General features: G+C 39.5%; 1 protein-coding gene across 2 annotated transcripts in view; it reads right to left on the minus strand.

The window, feature by feature from the left end:
• Window positions 1-1,970: 1,970 nt before the first annotated feature.
• LOC139714796 (G-protein-signaling modulator 2-like) overlaps window positions 1,971-22,249 on the minus strand; it is a 61,845-nt gene continuing 41,566 nt past the window's right edge. The window contains exons 5-15 of one of the 2 annotated variants that reach the window (XM_071626450.1): window positions 20,669-20,792; window positions 19,451-19,566; window positions 18,207-18,362; window positions 13,660-13,768; window positions 12,995-13,080; window positions 12,254-12,297; window positions 9,966-10,027; window positions 8,094-8,267; window positions 6,243-6,381; window positions 4,187-4,389; window positions 1,971-3,145 (exon numbers count right to left, since the gene is read on the minus strand). In XM_071626450.1, the coding sequence (XP_071482551.1) occupies window positions 2,978-3,145; window positions 4,187-4,389; window positions 6,243-6,381; window positions 8,094-8,267; window positions 9,966-10,027; window positions 12,254-12,297; window positions 12,995-13,080; window positions 13,660-13,768; window positions 18,207-18,362; window positions 19,451-19,566; window positions 20,669-20,792 (1,381 nt within the window). In that variant the 3' untranslated portion in view covers window positions 1,971-2,977. The remainder of the gene's footprint in view (window positions 3,146-4,186; window positions 4,390-6,242; window positions 6,382-8,093; window positions 8,268-9,965; window positions 10,028-12,253; window positions 12,298-12,994; window positions 13,081-13,659; window positions 13,769-18,206; window positions 18,363-19,450; window positions 19,567-20,668; window positions 20,793-22,249) is intronic. The other variant, XM_071626451.1, reaches the window with a different exon arrangement.

Genomic DNA, 22,249 nt, shown 5'->3' on the forward strand with positions numbered 1-22,249 from the left:
ATGTACGAACACTTGCTCTGGACACAAAAAACACTTAATTTCAAAAACTCTTCACCTAACTATTAAAGAAATATTTTCATGTATAGTTGACATGTTTTCACAATCTGACTCTAAAGCCACAGTGATAATATGATGTAAGAAAACAGAAGCATAGCATCTGTTATTCAATACAACTGAAAGCATAAATGATTCATTACGGGTAAAGCTCTGGGCATAGAGTATAATTCGCTTTCTTCTCTTTATCTTGGCAGTGTATTTCCTTGCACATCTTGGAGGATGCACTCCGGTCGCCATGGAGACACAGCTCAGCCATGACAATGAGGACTTGCAGTCACTGAGCTGGGAAAATTCCATCTCTTGCGAGTCAGGAGCAGACATTGAAAGACCCGGTACCATGGAGAGTCATGGCTGGCCCGGTTCATTTACTGCCTACCGGGATACAATCGAAACCATAAATAGCACAGGACTTCGCAAATATGTGAATCAAAGTGTACGCTCATCGGTAATGGTCGACTCAAGTTGAGATTCTTCGGCTGTGTGTGTACTTACAAAGGGTGCGTTCAAGTGCTCTAAAGCGAACCAAAGCGAACTGAACCAAAACGTACCGTACCGAACTGTGCTAGTTTTGGAGCGTTCGAGCGCTCTGTTGAGAAAGCGTACCCAACAAGTTATTTTTAGAAAAGGTCACGCTTGTGTACAGCAAGAATGTCATTGACCTTGCGCTTGACCTACTTACAGCTGTCCCGAACAAAGAGAATGATGTCTTTGCATTGTGACGTATGCGCATGATACGCGCATGCTTTACAGCGAACCTTTGGTACGCTTTGGTACGCTTTTGGAGCACTTTGGGAAGTGGTCCACTTTTGGCTCGGTAAAGTACGGTACGGTACACTTTAGGAGCGTTCGAGCACTCCTCTGGCGCGGGTAAGGTACGGTACAGTTCGCTTTAGGAGAGCGCTCGAACGCACCCAAAGAGATCAGTGATGAAACTGTACATTGTACACACTATGCTACAGGGATTCTCGAATATATTCGAACCGGGTCAGCCTTCCCATTCAATGGCATTCCCACGTTGCTGGGTCTACTAAACATGAATCAGGCTGGTAGCAGACTCCAAAACGTGTAGCTACAATAGCTACAAATTCTGTAGGTGAGGGAGGTGATGCTTTCTTTGGAATGCGGGAGGAGGCGGAGGGGCGGTGGAGGCAGCAGAGAGGAGACGAGAGGTGATCAGCTTCTTGAAGACGACACCACCTCTAGCTCCAGCAAAGGCCATGGTATGGCACACACAGGGCTAGTTCCAGTCAGTGCCTTTCATTGGTGGGATATTCATTGAAGTACAACATTTACAGACCATACACGTCATAACTAATATTACATGTATCATGCTGCTCTCACTTTCTCTCTCTCTCTGTCGTGCTTGAGTTCACACCCAAAGGAAAATATGAGGTCCAGTACAGCCACACCCGATTCCAGTTAACATCCAAGATGTCCCATGATGAACTCTATCCCGCCCTTGGGAACATTCTTCCAGGAAAGTTACAAGCAATTGGTCAATTATGTGTATTGAGCTCAACGGACGACCCTACACAGTGTGAACAGATGGGGTCAAAATGAGGTCACCACACGACCGGACTCATAACATAAGATACCCGACATGGACATGATGACATTCTTGGTGTTAGAACCACTAGAGAAATGAAATGCCTGACAACACTGGGGATGGTGGGTGCATTATACTGGTGTCAGTGTTAGAATGATGATGGTGATGCAGTTCGGATACTTATGTAAAAGTTAGTACGTTGTTACACTTGTCCACTATCATTACATCTATCAATTGATTCTTACATCCACATAAGCACATGGGTTCACCCCTCTCTGGCCCAAAATTCCAACATATCACCAATATCATACGTAAAACAGGAGATCAATGATACAGAAAGAATTTTCTAAGAAAATGGCATGGAGCATCCAATGAGACTTGTGATATAGAATAACATGGAAGTTCGCTAGATGCATGACATATCCAAAATTTACAATCTCAGCTTTGGGAACTAGTCTTATCTTTATGCATGGCATTGCGATTAATCCACTGGGTACCAAGCACGCAAACATTCCCATCAAGACGTGATTATGGGAGGCTGGTGCTTTCATGCACGCACAATGAAAAAGAAGCCATGCCTGAAATATGAACAAGATGGAGTGTATGATATTCTGAAGGAATTACAAAGAGATTGATAGTTCTCAAGTCGCTTGTTTCATTTCTCTCTTTCTGCTATTCTAAACACACTGTCATTTCTGATCTTGCTTCACCATCCCCCATCCTTCCCTCAGCACCCCCTCAAAAACAGACGGCTCAGCAACATCACGAGGGATCTCGACATAGAAACAGCTGTAGGAATAGACATCTGGCAGCCTGGAAAGCTACAATTATGGTTTCACCATCACATTGACATTTGTGCTCATATCAACTTTGATATTAACTGGGCACATCATTTGTTCTGCTGGCCTAAATGTTGGTGGTTTAATGATAAAAATTATTCATTTCTCAAAAACATTGGATACAAGCATTTCAGGATTTCCACAGCCTCCCAAAGGAAATCTTCACAGGGATATACGTTGCCATGGTACCCAGTCTTGTTGGTTTGGTCTATATGTCTTGTTTATACATCTGAGTATCTGATCGATCTATGACAGTTAAACTGCCTGGGTCTATTGGTCTAAGCAACAGCAATAACAACACGCAATCAGTCATGTAAACACCTCTAATGTCAAGCCCTACACAGTTGAACTCCTCCTTTGGTTGCAGATAGTGGAAATCTCTTTTACTGAAGTCCACTTCACCTGATTCAAGTATCACACCCCTCTTTGATTGCTAGAGATATCTTACAGCCTAAAATTTGATGTTGGTATGTAAGAGCTAAGTTTGTGATCTACGAAGACATGTACACGCCCCTCCCCAGAGGAACAGTCCCTCCTATTTGCTACAATTTTCTGCACCCTTTTCCCACGGTGGTATGGTCCGCTGTCCCTCGATGCGCTTGGACTGGATTCGTTGGATGAGGGAGAAGAAGTCCTCGTCAGGCACCGTGGGGGCGGGGGCTGGCATCGGCAAGGTGCTTCGCTGGTCTTCGATCCTCGCGCCCTGCAGCACGCAAAATAAGACGGTGGAAAACATTGCACATTAGAAGCTGTGACCCTCACAGTGTGAAACGAGAGCAGAAATCTGGAAAGGACATGAGCTGCTAAAACTGTGCAGGACATCAAAGACAGCACCCCTGACAAGAAATGCGGGTCAGTTGAAGTAGAACTAAGCCAGCTACTCTTGCAACCTAAAATTTGGACATGAATACTACCCATCATGAAATCTTGTAAAAAGGTCATAATATCTTCAAATCATATCATGGCATTGAATTTCCCCCACTGCATAACAGGTTATAGCTTGACCTGAACTTTTAGATGAGTGGTCTCAAATGAAGGTTAGGGTCTTTGAAGAATATTACATGCACAAACCTGCCAATATCTAATCAACAATGACAGACATACCATGATCTCTAGTAAAGTATATACTTTTTACAAACAAATTTAAATATGCATTTTACATTTCCTTTTTTTGTTGTTGAAAAGCAATTATTACAAATGTTCCCAATTTCAAAGTCCAAACCAAAATAAAAAGATAAAACTGGCACAGATTCAGGCTCTCAAAGCATATCGATATCAATACAGAATCTGAAGTTCTCTTTAGAACTTGTGGGTTTTTTTTCATTTCTTCATGGAACTGGAAAAATGCAGCTATTTGGTGGCAGCTCAGTAAATATCAACCATTGACACACTGTTAAGAACCGATTGCTATGCAATGCAAACTTTTCATACTATTATGAAGTTGTGCTGAATTAGAAGACCTACTCAGAAATGAGTACGTAGGACTGTATTAAATACATAAATCATGAGACTAGCAAACTCAGGGTTCACTGAGCAACATCCCATCACAGAGTACCAAGGTGTGATGTCATAGCCATTTGTTGCCATGGAAATTGGTTCTAAACAATTTCACCTGGACTGAATATCTGTGAACATTACCGCTGTAACTACAGCAATAACAAAAGACTGACATTTCACTTTGGTACTATTAAAATGAACAGATAAATGTTCTCCAATGTTCCCTAAAACCTAAACTAGCTCTTACCTGACACCTCATGAGCATCTCAAAGAATTCATCGTCCGGCCCGGTGAGCTCTCCTTTTGCCAGCAGCTTTCCCAGGACGTTGTCGTTGGCCCTCAGGCCCGGTAGCCCCGGTAACCGCTGATTGGACGACGCCCTCTGTTCGTTGAGCCGGTTGCCCTGGAGTTTGGCGATCTCATCCAGCAGCTCCTCCTTCTCTGGTAGGCCTAGAAGTGCATAAATACCCCGAAAATTAACTCTTGTGAGATGAAAGAGCACTTGAGAGGTACCCCAAATATGCTTCTCATCGCTTGCCAAGTTCCTCCATAGTTTAAAGAAATTAATTTCATGCCCCATCCCTTACAGAGTTCATTTGAGAATGAAATCCATACATGCCCTTTTCATGTGAATGTCTGCTCATTGCAGCTGTTAAGGAGCGGTGCAATCACGAAGAACAAGGGATGCACGCTATGTACCATATGCTCGCATACATTGCATCTCATCTTGTTTCAGTACCAAGAACCATCCACAAAAAAAAAATATCCAATCTGTGCGATTGATGCCTATTGATAGTGCCTGTTGACTAGTCTAAATTCAAGTGCTAGTTGGAATAATCTCCCACTCAGTACATCTACTCTTTCAGAGCTTCACACTCTCATACTTTGAGACTGATTATGAGACCAATAGTCATTACAGTAACAAATTACTTCACATCTTTTTTTTTTTACTTGACAATTTTTGACATACTGATACATTGGTGGGCGGTGGTTTGTTAGGAAGAAAGTAGGTTAACCACTTGGAACTCAGAATAGCATACTGCCATCCTTGCTCAAGCATGAGTGCTTGTGAGTGCATGTTCAGGGTGCACCTATGCCAACACGAGTGCTCCTCTCTGCCTGATTCTGATCATCCCTGCATGACCTTACTCTGCAAGTCATATCTCCATACATCCATGATCATGAAGTTAAGACTACTCAAAAAACCCTTCAGAGGTAAATGGTTACTAACTCTGGATCACCTCCTGATACTGTGCATGAAAGCTGATTTTTGCAAAGAGCAAAGAGACTTGGGGGGAATCCTGACAGAGAATGGCTGAGGTGACTTCAAAGCATGAAGAACTCCAAAGTAACCCTTTGTGTGCTTTGAATGCTGATTGGCAAAGCCTTGCACACACTGTCCAAAGTCCCTGGCACAGAAAGGGTTAAATTATTACCTTCGCCATAAGGGAGGAGGTTATGTTTTCATTACCGTTGGTTTGTTCGTTCGTTCGTTCGTTCGTTTGTCTGTGCGCAAAATAACTCAAAAAGTAGTGAACGGATTTAGATGAAACTTGCAGGAAAGGTTTAGAATGATACAAGTAACAAACGATTAACTTTTGGTAGTTATCCGAGAATTTTTGGGGAATTTATGAAGGATTTTTTATATTTTGGCAGGTAGGGTCAATGAACTTGGGAGTTCAGGCTGCGCGTATTTGAGGTTTGCATGCGCGCACTGCAGTGCGCGCTCTAGTTTCTGCTAGGGCGAGGCGCACTGTGCAGCTGAGGATTTATGACGTAACAAAGGCTTCTACAAACTGTATACTAGTATTGGGATATCAGGAGACTTTCAGCACACTATTATAAATACTTTCAGCATGCTATAGTATAGGTATGGGTGGAAATCAATGATATCTCTACGGAAGAACAAGATCAGTGATGGAAATGAGCTGCATGCTTGGCGGAGATCTGCGCTCTCAGAGTGCTTCTCTAGTTGATAAGTGTGCTTCTGCTTGCCCTGATAAACACATTGACTATATATCTGTCAAGTTCATGCTTGCTCCCCTAGGCTTCATTCCATAAGACAATGAGATGTCTTGTGGTACTATTTCCTCATAAAAGTCCAACCTACACTTACTGCATGGTGCAACAAATTTGTAAAAAGATTAATCAACCAACACACAGATTGATGCTACACATGTACCTCTGTTCACAGCAGACAAACTAGACTGCTTGGCACATTGTGATTTCCTGACATCATCTACTATAAAAATGAAAACAAATTTCAGTGAAGACAACTCTTGTCTAGTCAAGCTATCTCTCACCATTCTCCTCCTCATCCTGAAGTTTCTTCTGCAGTCTCCCAAACGAGCATCTCTGCTCATCCATGCGGTTGCTCTGGAAACGGCTGATGGCCTCGAAGAAGTTGTCTGTGTCATCCAGCATCTGCGTGGGTTCTCCACCCTGCGGGAGAAGGAAGGAAATCAACTCAACTGCTGACACACATTTTCATACCTTGCTGGCTGTCAAAGGACATTTTTCAGTTGTAAAAAGAGATTGAGATTGGGTAAGTATAGTTAGTAAATGCAAGTAGAGAAAATTAGAGATAAATCAGATCAATTTAACAGTCAAGCACAGTTGTTTGGGATGTCTATGCCTTCTTATCAAATCACTATACCCCACAGAAGGAATGGTCCTTTATAATATGTACAGGAGGTTCATTGATTCTGATACTTGACCATAATAGTTGACCTCTGACCCTTGCACAGAAAAAAATATACATGCCCATATGGATATCAGTAACAGAAATATTGTTCTATTTATTTCTAACCATTTTAAAAAAAAAAGTCATATCAGTGCTAGACACTCCTCATTTACGTTTTGGCTGGAAAGTGACATTGTTGATACAGTAAAATGACCTTTGACCTAGACCTTTTCCCTTTCATTTCACAATAAAGACTTGCCTATCACAACCTTGTCTAGACTGATACTGGAGTGTATCTGATTCTTGAATTTTGCCTCAGACCAGCACTTCATGCTACTCTGAACGATGCTCTCGCTTGAATTACTGGCGTAACGATGACTCTCATGAATAAGTCATGCCGCGATTCATGCGGTCATGAGAGAATTGTAGATTCAGTAAGAACAAGGAATATTCATGCTTACATGAGAGTCAGGTTGGCTTTATCTTGGTCAAGGTTAAAGGAATGTTCCACACTGAGTGTGGCCAGAATCGTATGTTATTCATGAAGGCTAGTTATCCCTGGCAGAAACGTGATAACACCCTGTAACTTCACCCATGTAAAATTCTCTTTCACTGTCTACAAAAGCATGGCATGAAATCGACTTTGCAAACACATAAAAAATTTATTTTCCTTGGCCGAGTACCAAAATAATCATAGCACTAATTTTTCCACTTTCACAGTATTTTTCATGATTACTATCTCAATATTACCATTCTTCATTGCTCCCCACCCATGAGGAAAAAGAAGAATTGTTTGTGATACATGCAACATAAAAACTATAAAATGACCAAGACACACACAATCATAATAATCATCAAGGTACACAACACATCACATTACTTACCAGTCATCAGAGAATAACTATTATTTGCCACGGTTTATATTTCACAAAATTTGACACAAAAATGATGGACATCGAAAGTAGCAAAATATTTTATTGAGAAGTGACAACACAAAAATTTCATGCAACTGATGTAATATGCACTATACAACAAACTAAGGACAAAATGAGTCAATTGACATGCATGATCTACAAAATTATTGAAACAAGACTAAGGGGGGGGGGGGAAGTCACAAATTATAAAATAAAATGTTAGGAATGTCACTTCATTTTGCTGAACTTTTAGGGTGCTTCTATGTGCTACTTTCAATCAGTTTGTGTATATTTTGGTCTTAGTGTGACCTTCTACTTTTTTTTCTGTTTTTTTTTTTTGTTTTTTTGTTTTTTTTGGGGGGGGATCAACAGCAAGAGCTTGCATGGCGATAATGATATACGGTTAGTAGTGATGGGTTTCTTGGTGTATACAATATAAGAGGTTCACACAGATAATGTTGTTACCAGTCATATAATTTCTCAAGGTTTGTGGATATTGGTTAATTGGGCAGGAAAAGTATAAGTGCTGCGATGCTGTGTTCTGCAGCCTGTAATACCTTCTGCGCCGGAGCCTGTGAGTTAGCTTGCGATTTGTTGGACGCGCCACTGCTGGCACTGCCGTTGGACGCGTTGGAGGCCTTATGGCTCAGCTTTTCTTTGCCATTCTTTCTTTTGGACTTACTCCCCGCAGGTTTAATTTTGCCATTGGGAACTGGGTTGATTTCAGTCTTCTGGGTGGGGGAGTGGTAAGTTTCATTGTAAGTGACATGAAGAAAGAAAGCAATACCATGATCGGACATGAAAATGTATACTCTAAACAGCACCAAGGTGATGAATTCCCCATGATCAATAAAAAGAAATACAAATTTGGGAAAAAGAACATAGCATAAATCAAATTCAAGGGGAAAATGACAATGACGAACCACATCTTTCTGTGCATATTTGTGAAAACTCATAAAAGAGTGCCACTACAAAGAAACATATTACATGGCAAATTCTGATTGAACACTCCCATCTTCCCGATGGCATTTGAAAAACTTGCAACCCTCTTGTGGATAGCTCAAATAAAAACTCTACACGTCAACAGCATCCTGTACCATCCTGTTCTTAAAAGAGAATTAAGCAGTAAATACCCCAAAATTACTCAACAACTACTGATAGTGGAAGTCACTCAAACTGTCTACATGTGGAAAAAATAATAAAACATTGACATGTTGACCAAAATGTAAAGAAAATCAAAATGAAACTTGCACGCAGAAGCCCTCAAGAGTATAGAAAAGGAGCTTGGTGAAATGGGATTTCTGCTGTGAGCGCAAGCCCCCATGATTCAGTTGAAATCATTCCAATACTCTAAATTTTGCTTTGTTTAAAGATCCACCCTGATTATTTTGTTTGATTTTTTTCATTCTTTTATTTTTTTATTCTTTTCTTTTCAAAAATTTGTGATTTTTCTCTGATGTCTGAGGTAAATGAGGGCTAAAATTAAGCATAGCCTTTTTCTCTTCCGTATGAAACATTAAAATTGAATCGTGAAAATTATAATGAATAGACACAACGTCAATCTCCCAAAGTGTGGTTTCTATGGATCTGGCGGGTAATTGCCACTAATGGAGGCTTGTTTATGAGGTCATCTACACTGAGAGTGTGGGGCAGAACGTGAGGGATGGGTGACAAAAAAAAAGTAAAATAGATAAAAACATCAACAGTGCTCTTGTCTGTTACAATCACTATCACATCACAAGACGTTGTGCTCAACGTAGCCATGCAATGGAAGAACGAAGAGGAAGAGGAGTAACTAAAATGGCTGGAATTCACAAAGTTAATTCAAATCTAGTCTGTGGATTACGTATATTTGCAACTGCCTAAATACACCCAAGGTCTGCCGAAAAATATGTTACAGTGAACATTCGCTTACATGTGCATGTGCAAGGTACCCATCAGTTTGGAATTGTTCTAGTCCATGGACTTATTCAAACCACAGATTTGATAAAAATGTCCTTTGTGAATTCTGGCCAGTATTTTCCACTAAAAGGCACAGAGAGAACATAAACAACAACAGTAATCCAAAAGCCCAGTCATTGTACCATCAAATCATATCACCAAGAGAAAATGCCATCAGATGAGGCCTTTTGCCTTCAGCTTAGAACAGAAATTCAAGCAGCAATAAATTAACAGGAAAATTCAAAGAAAAGAAAAAAGTACAATCACGAGGAAACTATGAGAAGCATGCCAGCGAGCTGTCACATGTTTCCTAATCTATTTCAAATAAGAACAAATTCTAACAAAAGCAGGTCAACAATTTTACAGAATCTTGCTGTCCTAGTCAATCGTGACATGAATATAAAAAAAAAAGCAAAACGCACAAAATAAACCCTTCCCAGATAAGTTGACAGACTTCAAACTATCCACAGAGCTCTGAAGATGGTTACCTTCTCGGGCGTCATGGCAACAAGCTCCAAGTTCTCCATGCTTCTTCTCCTTGGTCTCGCTCCTGAGAGAGGTCAAGGTTCATGGGGGGGAAAAACAAAATCATGTCATTCACCTGATTATCACTTGCTCATCCCAATCAGGCATTTAATATTGTTCTCCAAGCTCCCTCTTTGTATGTTGCAGTCCTTTTACGCTAGATAATGTCTGTGAGCACTCTACTACACTTACAAATAATGTAAGTGTGAAAGGTTAACCCTAAAAAGACTGGGCTATTTTGGTAGCTCGAAAGACTGGGGGGGGGGGCCTAAAGGGCCCCCCCTTAAGATCTCGGCCGTGGATCGCGCGATCGCCGCGGAAATTTGCACAATGGTAGTGTGCGATGTAATCTACAAGATCGTATATTCAAATTTTCCAAAATAGTCTTCTTTTATTTTATTTTGATTAATTATGCTAATTTATGTGAGAAATCAGACTTTTTTATCTAAATCAGTAAATAAAGCTCCAAAAGTGCTCATTTTTGGTCTAGATATTCTTTGTAGCATTCTTAGCAAATGTACTTGAAAAAAAATTCGGTATCAAAATTAATTTCTTATTTATTTTATTGTTTTATGAATTTCTTATGTATTTCTTTGTTTTTTCGACCTTTTGTTTTTGTTGTTTTTTTCAGCAAAATTTGTGGCAGACCCTTTTTGAAGCATAATACTACTAAAACAAATTGATTTTAGCCATTGAGAGTAAAAATAAGCATATTTATATGAACCATGTGATAAAACTCAATTTGTATTGACTTTGTACACAAAATCACATTTTTGAGCCATTTTCGGTCTCACGTGCATGTACAAAAAGTTATGTAACTTCAGAACCGTACCCCCAGGTGTCACAAATTTGGTGTCAAAATGTGCGGGAAACTCGAAAGAAAAAAGTCATAGAGCATCGCGGTGAGAGCATTGCGTGTTGCTGAGTAATCGCGCGAAATGTCGAGGGGGGGGGCCTTTTAGGCCCCCCCCCCCCCCCCAGTCTTTTTAGGGTTAAAGGGATGGTATAGTTTTGGCTGAGATGGGGCTTCAGGTTTCCAACTTCTTCTTTTTTGTGAGATAAGAAAACTCGTATGAAATATGAAAGAGCATATAATTCTAAGAAGAATTCAAAGTTTATTTGATGAAAATGGTTTTTGAAATGACCGAGATATCCCACACAATGCAATGCCAATAAAAGGTGGAACTCCCCTTTTGAAAGGATCGCTTTGTTTTACTTTTTTGTTGTTGATGTCTCAGCCATTTCAAAACCGATTTTCATCAAATGAACTTTTAATTCCTCTTATGATTGTATGCTCTGCAACATTTCATCAAAGTGGTTTCTTAGTATCTTGCAAAAAAGTTATGAGCAAGCTCAGCCTTCATCTCAACCGATACTATATCATCCCTCTAAAATCTAGTCATCAAGTGCTGGGAGAATTTTGCTGCAGAAATTTTATGATCTCATCATTCATAAATTGGCACCTCTGAATGTTATTTACATATCATACATTGGAGAAAGATGAGAAAGAAATGGATTAATTCATTAAAGCTGCACAAATTAGAAATAAATTTGTTCATTTGCAAGAAACAGATATATTTCATCTTTGAAAAGGTACAGCCAAATTGAGAATTTAGCAATTAAGAAGAAATCAAAACTTCTCCAACTAAAAAACAATCAAATATGAACAATGGAAGGGCCCAAATGAAAGGAATTGTCTTTACTGTACCCTCTGAAACACAAACAAAGAATAGCACAACAAAAACAATGAAACCAACAAACAAAACAAAACAAAAACGACTGTATCCACCATAGATTTTGTGGGGTTTTATATTTTCACAAATTCTGTGAGTCAGATGCTATATTAAAACATGCGAAAATACTAACTCTGATCACGACGTTAACGCGATGGGCATTTCTCCATTCATTGCTGCAATCCCCAATCGCAAATTCAACCACTCACGGAATTACTAGGAAGTTCCTATTCGCTAAAAATTAGACTCGCTAAATAGATGGCTTATACAGTATGATAAAACAATACTGCACACAAACACAGAAAATGTGATTTTTGGAGCTTCAAGGGCTATTAACACAAGATACAATAGCAGTCTTTGTCTTGGGAGATATACGTATCTGGACATGATACATATTACCATTGCTCAAAATTCAAAGTGCAGACAGAATATTACACGGTCTGACCACACATTTGTGACAAATCAAATTAATGAGTTATCTATACAGCTTGTACGACATTTATTACAGCCATGCTCACCTCTCACAGTCTGTGTAGTTGTTTTACATGGTGTATTGGCCTCACTGAAAGAAAATGAAAAGATTATTTATGCCAGAACTTACAAAAACACTTACACATACAATCATCATATTCTTTTCGCTATCATGTGTAAAACAAATGAAACATTCCTTTGAAAGAGACATTGTAAAATTCTAAAACATTCCAAAATGCACTTGGATGAGCAGGTGTTAATCGGTCAAACATTGTAAAATCTTCCAAATTCATGTCTCACATCAGCAATTGCACGATTTTTGTATGGCGATGATGAGATATTTCTGATACAATTTCATCCAAATAATTGATATTTGTACTGATCTTGCACTGACATTGATTGATGATTTAGATTAACAAACACTAGCAATACTTCTCTTTTATGCTTGACATACATTGTAGTAGGGTGTGACTCTTTGTAAGAAAACAAATCAAATGCTACCTTCACACCAATTATTTTTGTACATACTTGGAAATTGGGCCTATTCTATTTTATTATTCTTTCGTATTCACTTACATTAGAATTTGTATTCTTCATCCATGGGAAGGGTTGCTCCCGAAGCCATAGCTTGGGCTGATTTCTGAAGGGGTCCTGACCACACATTAACATAAAAATCAAAATAAACATAACTACTGTAAAGAAATTGGTGTAAATAACAACCATCACTGAATGGAAAAGTAAGTTTGGAAGTTCGGCCGGGTCAGATGTTGCCCCCTTTCTGTACCTACCTGGTATCACCAGTACTGATGCCAAACAGACTCCTAAGATCGGCGAGATTCATCTGGGCGGTCACTTCCCCCGTCCGGTCACCCACCTAATCAATTATTTAAATGTGGGCAAACTGTGGTCAAATTTCTCTGTGATAACATGAATGATGCGGGAATACCTCCTTACAGTTTTGAGGGACCATACACACAGCAGTGAATCTATATGAGGTCATTTCATAACTGCTAATCTTCAAGCTTGATATATAACACAAAATAGGAGTAAGATTTGCAAAGATGAGGTTTTTATCAATATCCCAAACTTCATAATTACCAGAAGGAATGCAAGGCGGTATATATAATAAAGCTTCTTATTTTCTTGCAAAAGGATGCAGTTCATAACTCCACCACTTTCTGATCTTTTGTGTGATTATTAAGAATTTCGTTTTGTGTTTCTTCCTTTGGTACAAATCTAGGAGTGAAGGCCAATATGAACTTGCTCTGATATTTCCCTTTAATCTCTGAGTCCTCCTTTCTGAAAAAAAAAAAACATTTTTGTCCTCAGCTTCAAGCAATGAGTAAAGTTTGATCACCATTCCATTAGCCATGGACAGGCAGCAATACCAGACAAACAGCTGCTATTGACTGTAACTTAGTTGAATGTTTTCTCGGTGCAGTAATTACTGTACCTCTCTTGATATCTGGAGATGTTGAGTTGCATAGTGAAGAGCTTTTTCGTGGTTGCCGAGTGATGTGTGGGCGTTGCCTAAACTCCAACATGCTCGCCCTTCGCCAACCCTGTGGGGGAAGATTGAAGACAAAAAAAAAAAAAAGAAAAGAAAGAATATCAGGAAAATGACATGAGGGAGAAGAAACATTCAAAGTTTTACAGCATGAAAACTGATACAAACACATTAACCTTTTTCATCCTTTTCTCTTGTGCCTCGCAAGCAAAAACTGCATAAATGTAAAACAACCATTATTCTGCTCGCTTGCCACTAATAATTGCTCTCTGGAGTTTAGGAAAATGACGTTGGACTTTCCGCCCGATTTCAGGTCACTTTCTCTAATTACGAGAGCAACAGCTCGAGAGGTCTTTACAGAACCTTGGGGCAATAGCCTCAAGGGAGGAGGGTAGACTTGAAGTCACTCATAAAAGTCTGGCATGTACAGTAATGTAGCACTGGAAAGAAAGGAATATGAAGCGGCTTTGTGTCATGAAAAGTGCAGTGCAGTACCCCTATTTGTTATACGCGATGAAATTCTCAAGGGGGAGAACAAGTCAGTTGTGCTCAAAACAGCTGAAGTAAGAGCGATTACTGGGTGAATGCTCTTCTCTGCAAAAAACAAAAGAAAAATATTCACAAATGAAATACAATGACTCTTTGAGCATTAACGAATTGACTAATATCGCATCCTTTTGGAGGCTCTCACCAAGACGATATGGCACTGATGCCATCGAAGCAGAAACCATATGCTCCTGACACACAATAAAAAAATATCTTGAATATGTCATTTTTCTTTCCTCTGATTTGCCTATCGACTACGGTTGAATCTCCTTACTCAGCTTCGCGCGGAAATGTTTTACAGGAACAAAGTGGATAAAGAGGCTTGCGAGGCAGAAATCAAATGACATCTTGCGTCCATCCGCCCACACATCCACACACTTACACACGCCCACAAACACACAGAGGAATCGAGTGGCATTTCATGCACCAAGACATAACAGCCGTGAATATAATATGCAATGTGACGTGTATACATGCATCAATGCACAGATATAAAGAGGTGCTTATCTTTTTTCTTTCTTTTTTTTTATTTGTCTGAGCTGCATGGTTTTAAATGCTACCGGTAAGGAAGAAAATGCAGCAACATAAAAGATTGCCATTTGGTTGGAGGACAGAAAACTGTGAGTGACTTGATTTACCAGACTAAATGTTTTTCAAGGGGAGAAGTGTTTGAACAAACAATTTAATTACATAATCGATTCAATTTCACGGTGATGTTTGTTCGCAGGCAAATTGATTGTAACTACAAATTGTCAAAAACCTTTGCATGCTTATTTTTTTCTCCAGTTTTCTTTTTCTTTTTAAACCAAAATGAACATGATTCAGCTCAGTCCACGAAGTTCTATGTTTGTATAAATTTATCACCTCCCCCACAATTTCAAAACAAACCAATATTGGTGTTACTACAAACTGTACAGACATGAGAAATGCACAGTAATGACATTTGATTTAGTTTACACTTCTGGTTTACAGCATTTTAATCAATGTACTGATAGAATGAATGGAAAAAAATATTAGAATATAATTCCACATTGTGTGCAAGTTTGCTGTAATGAAAACAGTGAATTACAGATTAACAGATTGATGTACTTAATATTCCAACATAAGAAAATATGGACCTGAAACAATTGAAAAAAAAAAAAAGAATTTTACAATTTCCCATATTTCTACACATCTGCTAACACATCTGCAACCACATACTGTAATAGGCAAAGATGGCAATTCATCATCTCAACCTACAAAAATTATGACCTGATTGTTGATTCTCCCTCCCCTCCCCCCTCCCCTAACAAAAACATAAGAGAAAACACAGCAGCTCCTCCACAAACATAATAAATCTATCTCTACTATGTTATGAACAGTCTTTATCAAAGAAATGATTTTGAAAATCACTGGCTGTCAGCTTTTATGCTGCAGTAACAATTCATGGACAACATTATTATATTTTTTAACATGACAGGGAAAGGATCAAAACCATGTGATCATAAGTGTTCTGACCCTGTGAAAAAAAAAGATGATAATCATAATAACAACTTACCTGTCCCTTTAGCCCTTTGTTGTTCATATACAGTATCAACAGCTTGTTTCAGGTACAGAAGCCTCTTAATTACTTAATTCATAGCTGATACCCAAATTGGCAACAAATTTTAGAAGATAATTTTTTTTCTCTCCCTACAAAGTTTGTACATTCTTGTAAATTGTAAATTTCAGTCTGATCTTATTCAGACGTCATGAATCAAACCATTTCCATTTCTCCGATAAGATACACAGTGACAGTCAGAGTTGCCAATTTGACAACGTCAAGAGGGTGATGACTTCTGCAGCACACACAGCAAAGTTCTCTAGGGTTTCGATCGGTTGAAATGATGGTGCACTGAACGATGAAGCATTTCACTGCTCTTTCCCCACCAAAAGAAGTCCCTTCCACATCAGTGCACTTCAATGCACCACATACAATATGGACTGAATCTCTTTCCTTTGCAATAAATCACATCTCACTGACTGCTAAATCAAACAGAACTGTGAGTCATCATACTGCTGAATATTCCACAAATTCGGCATCGTGAAGTGGAAAATACATGTACTGCACTGAAGAGGAGGGAGGCAAAAAAGAAAGGGGGAGGAGGAAGGGAACCTTTCTTGAGGTGAAGGGCTCCCCCCAGGGGCTTTGGCTCACTTCACGTCCAGATATGATCCACGGAGAATTCGATTAAGTCCCACTCATAATGTGACAAATACGCCCCAGATATGGTTTAATGACTAACTCAGGCATACAGCAAACTGGCTCTGGCGGAGCGCTAAATGACACATGCCTCCACTCAGACTCAGACATCATTTCCGATGAAAAGCTAAGAATATGACACGGATACCTGTGGGAATGTGGCACAGGAGACTTGTCAAATGCGATTCACTCTTTCACATTTCAAAAATCAGCTTCTTCAATTCTCCTACTGTCTCTTCTCCTTCATATTTCACTTCTTCCATCATCCAGTAATGGACAACAGACACAATCACATCCAATGCATGTGCCAAATGAACCAACAAACACCACGCTGAGTCTTTGTGTCTCAACTGATTAAACTTTCAACTACCAGAAAACAACTATGGACTGCACAATCCAGAAACTTGGTGTGCTAGGCAGCAAGAGAGCAAAAACAAAATGATGGCAATTAGAATTAATAATTCCTGCATTGAGTTGTTTTCTATTGCAACTGAGTAACAAATTACCCTTCATTAAAGGACAAGTTCACCTTCATAGACATGTGGGTTGAGTGAATGCAGTAATATTAGTAGAACACATCAGTGAGAGTTTGAGCAAAATCGGACAATCCGTTCAAAAGTTATGAATTTTTGAAGTTTCTGCTCAGTCACGGCTGGATGAAAAGACTACTATAGCTTGTGATGTCACATGAGTACAACGATATAAAGAAAGAATAAAGAAAATTCAACGTATTTCCATTTTTCTCGCATAACAAAAGAACACTCGACTTCTCTCTTTCAGAAGGCAGGGGGAATAAAATTACCCTTAACATACGTCAGTAGCAAGTCAAAGAAATGTGCACTTTATTCAGAAAGTAAAGTTTTGTGAAATTCTCTTTTTATTTTCCTTTAATTGTACGCATGTGACATCATACACTGTAGTAGTCTTCTCTTCCAGCAGTGACTGCGCAGATACTTAAAATATTCATAACTTTTGAACGGATTGTCCAGTTTTCCTCAAACTTTCACTGATGTGTTCTACTAATATTGCTGCATTCTCTCAATCCTTATGTATATGAAGGTGGACTTGTCCTTTAAAATCATGGGCCCGCTATATTTGGTTGAGACTTGAATATGCCACCTCCCGACTGCGAGACAGACATCATTATGCACTTGACTACCGGCAGCCAATGGACCTTAAAATTTTTCCTGTGATGGGACAAGTATACCGTAAAACATGATATTTTCACGGCATGAAATTTTCGGTAATTGGAGCCGATAGCCTTTTATGCGGCATGAAGTTTTCGTGAGTTGCCTCTAACATGCAATGCATATAGTGTACACAAGAACTTTTGCGTGCATTTTAATTTCGCGAATCTTGCCTTTCGCGAAATTTGCAAAATCAAAATACACGCGAACATTCCTTATTTTACAGTATACTGTACACTGTACACATCATTTATTTCGCGAGGTTTTTATATTGGCAAATTTCATTAGTAGGGTGCTATTCGTGAATTTAGCAAGACACAAAATCATTAACTCTGATCTTGGCATGAATGCAACGTGTACACATACATTTCTCCATTCAGTGCTGTACTCCACAATCATGAATTTTACTATAGTCGCAATTCGCGAAAAATTAGACTTGCTAAATATGTGGCATATACAGAAACTCTTTCAGATGGCTTACTATGATACAGAAAGACTGGAAATCATACAGCCAATTTTGACTGGAAAAAGAAACTCACCTGTCATTGAGCTGCTGGGCTATTTCCATGTGTCTCATGTGGTACTCCACGGCCTTCTCGTACTCCCGTAGGAGCGTGTATGTGTTTCCGAGGCTGTAGCATGCCTGCGCTTCCATCGCGAGCTCGCCCAGCTGCCTAGCGATGTGCAAGGATTTCCTACAAAATTTTATCGAGTACACACAGACACGCGCAAATGAACACAAAGGTGTTAACATGATTCAACATCTCAGAGAATAGAGAGGAAATTATTTTGCGCTCAGCACATCATTTCATACACATCTAACTTTACATCATAGTACAAGTGTACATTTCCCCCAGATAATATTAGACTAACAAATCTGAAAAAGATATACACATTACTTTAATAATGATAATAATAATAATAATAATAATAATAATAATAAAGCATTCTGGCATTCCAACCACAGTCAAACCTGTCCACAGCAGCTATCCAGCTGGACATGAGACGAAAAAGTGTCTGTTGCAGACAGGTGGCCACTAAAGAAAGGATCTCTAGCGTGGCTTTTTTCTTGGGGGGATTTTTTTACTGGCCGTGTACGGCAGGTGGCCGCTATGGCAGGTTTGAGTGTACTTAATCTGAAGTCTATCAAGGACTGGTGTAACATCTGCAAAATTTAGAGTACCTGGTACGAAATAAATGATCTGGATCTGCAATGTATGCATTTCCCCCTTTTTTAAGAGAAATTAAGACTAACAAAAAAAAATAGAACAATGTGCAAGACAAAACTTTCAGGAGAAAAGTATCAGGAAATTGCCAATGGAAAGAGGAGACTCCATGAGGTATGATGAGCCAGACTTCATGCCTACAATGTGAACTCAAGGCCACAGCTTGCATGCTAGTCAATGAATATTTGCCTTCACAAGAAATGAAAAAAATGTCATCAAGTACTGTAAAAGTGGATATTTTCGCGCGACTAATTTTTTCGCGCTTGGCCAGGTAAGAAGAATTTCATGTGTTTTTAAATTCAGCGGAATCAAGACATCAAGCACAGGAACATATGGCAAGCAAACATATTTGCGTGCTTTTATCATCATCGCGCAAGTTTCTGGTTGCACGAAATGCACGAAATTTCAACACAGCGAAAATTTCCACTTTTACAGTAATGCAAAATTTGTTGAATGATAAGCTTTGAAGGAAGGTTTTGAAGGAACATGGCCATCTTTCCCATGGGGTTAATTTCTGTCTCAGAGCATTGTGGCCATGGAAAGTTGGGTTTGCTCACTTGTAATACTCTGCTGCCGACTCAAAATCCACCATGAAGACACATGCGTTGCCAAGGTTACTGTAGGCACGTCTCTCTGCCGCCTTGTCGCCAAACTCCTTTGCTATGGAGAGCCGCTGGGGAGAGAGAGAGAGAGAGAGAGAGAGAGAGAGAGAGGTACAGCCATTACGTGTGCTCAACATGCTAACAATTCAAACAGGATGCACCCCAACATACCCCCGCTACCTGAGAGCGAATCGATTCGAGTGAGACGTCATTTCGTCGTCTGATACTGCACTGCTGGACAGGAAATTTCACTACCAGAAGATTCACTTCTTATTCTTCTTCACCAGAATACCTGAAGAATTCCATTCCGGTGTGAATTGATCTTTTACAGGTTCACATGTATGGTATGGATTGCAATTTACTACTAGTTACTACATGCCTTTATTACTCGCTTTATTTCCCTCTCTATTACTTTATAAATTCATCCTCCCTTTTCTCTCTGTATAGGGTTCTAGGACAATTACCCTAGACACTTCCCCAGACCATAACCCTAATCCTAATCCTTATCCTAATCCTGACCCTAACCCAACTGCTAACCCTAACCCTAACCCTGATCTTTATTCTAACCCTATTACCCACTGGTATTTAGCAGGGGTTAATCATCAATGCTATCAGGACAGACAGGTAGACAGGGAAATACCAAAAGAGACAGATATTTAGAGAGATACCGTACAACTTTACACTGACTGGTGCCAATATCAACTGAACCTGTCCCACATAATGTGCACTTTGCATAGGTCTATAAAACTGTTCACAAGTTAGAAAGTGAAGTTTAGAAGTAAAATCAAGAAATTTTAGAAATGAACAGGGAAACAAAAATTGGCATTTCTCATGTTCAGGGCTGCCAACATTCACACATCAAAATCAGGGAGATTCCAAAGGGCAATGAGCAGATTACTTGTGTGTTACATGTACCTCAAAGGGCAAAAATAATTCCTTAATCAGGGGGATTTCATATTCTCTTCCTATCTAGACACGAGGAGATACTGACGTTGTCAGGCAGCTTCCTGCTGAAGCAATGAAGACTTGGCAGCTCTGTTATTTGTTCTACCATTTGGTAAATTTGACCAAAACAGAAGTATGTGAGCAGAGTGGACGGTTGCCACTCTGCTGCCTAATTTTCTGCCCCCACTACCCAATCTCTCTCTTTCTCTCGTTTTCCACAAGTCTTACCTCCGTGTGATATTGTATCGCTATCTCAAAGTTGCCCAGAAGATAATGCGTGTTGCCAAGGTTACCGCAGGCTCTGCCCTGGGCAGCTCTGTCTCCCAGCTCTCTGACAATGGCCAGATTTGCTCTGGTGCCGACGGACGAACAAACAGATAGACAGGGATGGCGCGGGAAGACATCAAGCATCAGGAAAATGACAGGGGGGGGGGAGAGGAAGAGAAAATAGACGGAGGGAGAAAATGAATACAGAGAATTAGATTTATTATCTAGGGTTCACTGTTTGAAAATTAACAGAGAGAGAAAAAAAAAAACCCTGAGACTCAGTCCACTGATGTGTGAGGACATGAACTCTTATATTCTATGGGGAACATGAGTTCTGGGAGTTGAACTTGATTGCCTGGTGTTGAATGCCCTGTAGTTCTTTGTACACTACATCTCCATTCAACATTAGATGCACAGCAGGGGACCTCTCGCACTGAAGGCTCGTGACGGAATGATTCAGCAGATACAGCGAATTCTCACATGAAATCACAGTCGAACATCAAACTGAGCATATTTGAGGGAGGTTTTATATCACCACAACAAGGAAAAGAGAGAATTTGGGGTGCATTGATAGCTGTCTTCCAATTGGCATGCAAAGCACAGAGAAATGTATGCATTACAGAGATCATGTACCTCTCTGAAATAATATCAGCATGCTAAATAAACATGTATTATCCTCCATTTAGAAAAAGGAGGATACTCCTGGAAGAGTTCAGCAAAAGTAATACAGTCTGTCTCGAAGACTACTGGCTGTTAATTCTCAGTCTGCATCATATTCACATTGCACACACAGTATCATAAATCAGTCTAGTGTTGGAATATTGCCAGTCGCTACGGCTAAAACATATAACGAGGAAACACAGTCAGTCAATCAGAGGGAATGACCCATCATGATTTGTATGATTGCAGTGTAAGTACCCATTGAGGGCCCTTCACATTCGACACTGAAAAATTGCAGCGATCAGGAACTAGAAATGTCGCTATGGCAACTGGTATGCCCCAGCCATATCACATCACTATCCCCAATAGGTCTACTGTACATACTGCCAATGTGAGACGACAATATCACATTATGCTTGGCAAATAATAATTATCTGGTAATTAGAAATACACCAGTTTTCATGACAAAGCTTTCAGCCACTTTCAAAATGTGGGAAGCAGGTGAAATTTTGGCATTTTTACTTGACCTTGGACCCATGGCCCAAAACATTTCCTAGATAATCACTGTGTGGCACAGCATGTAGAAAATAGTATTAGATATGATACCAATCTAATCACATGTATGTACACTGCTAAGTACACATTCTATTATTTGCAGGATATGGAGAAAATATTATGTAGTATATAATTTCAGCATCCATTTTAACATCACCTTTGACCCTTGACCTTTGACTTCTAACTAAAAAGTTCCATTAAAAAGAATCAATATCAGGCAATACATGCATAAGTATCAGGTTTCTACAGATATCTTGAGTCATTTCCGAAATATGGGGGAAAATTTTAAGCATATAAAGTAGACTTTTGACCTTCTGAATCAAAACT

Source organism: Diadema antillarum, unplaced genomic scaffold (assembly GCF_040938485.1).
Source record: "Diadema antillarum isolate AM-2024a unplaced genomic scaffold, OU_Dant_1.0 seq00002438_RagTag, whole genome shotgun sequence".
In the NCBI taxonomy this organism is placed as follows: Eukaryota; Metazoa; Echinodermata; class Echinoidea; order Diadematoida; family Diadematidae; genus Diadema; species Diadema antillarum.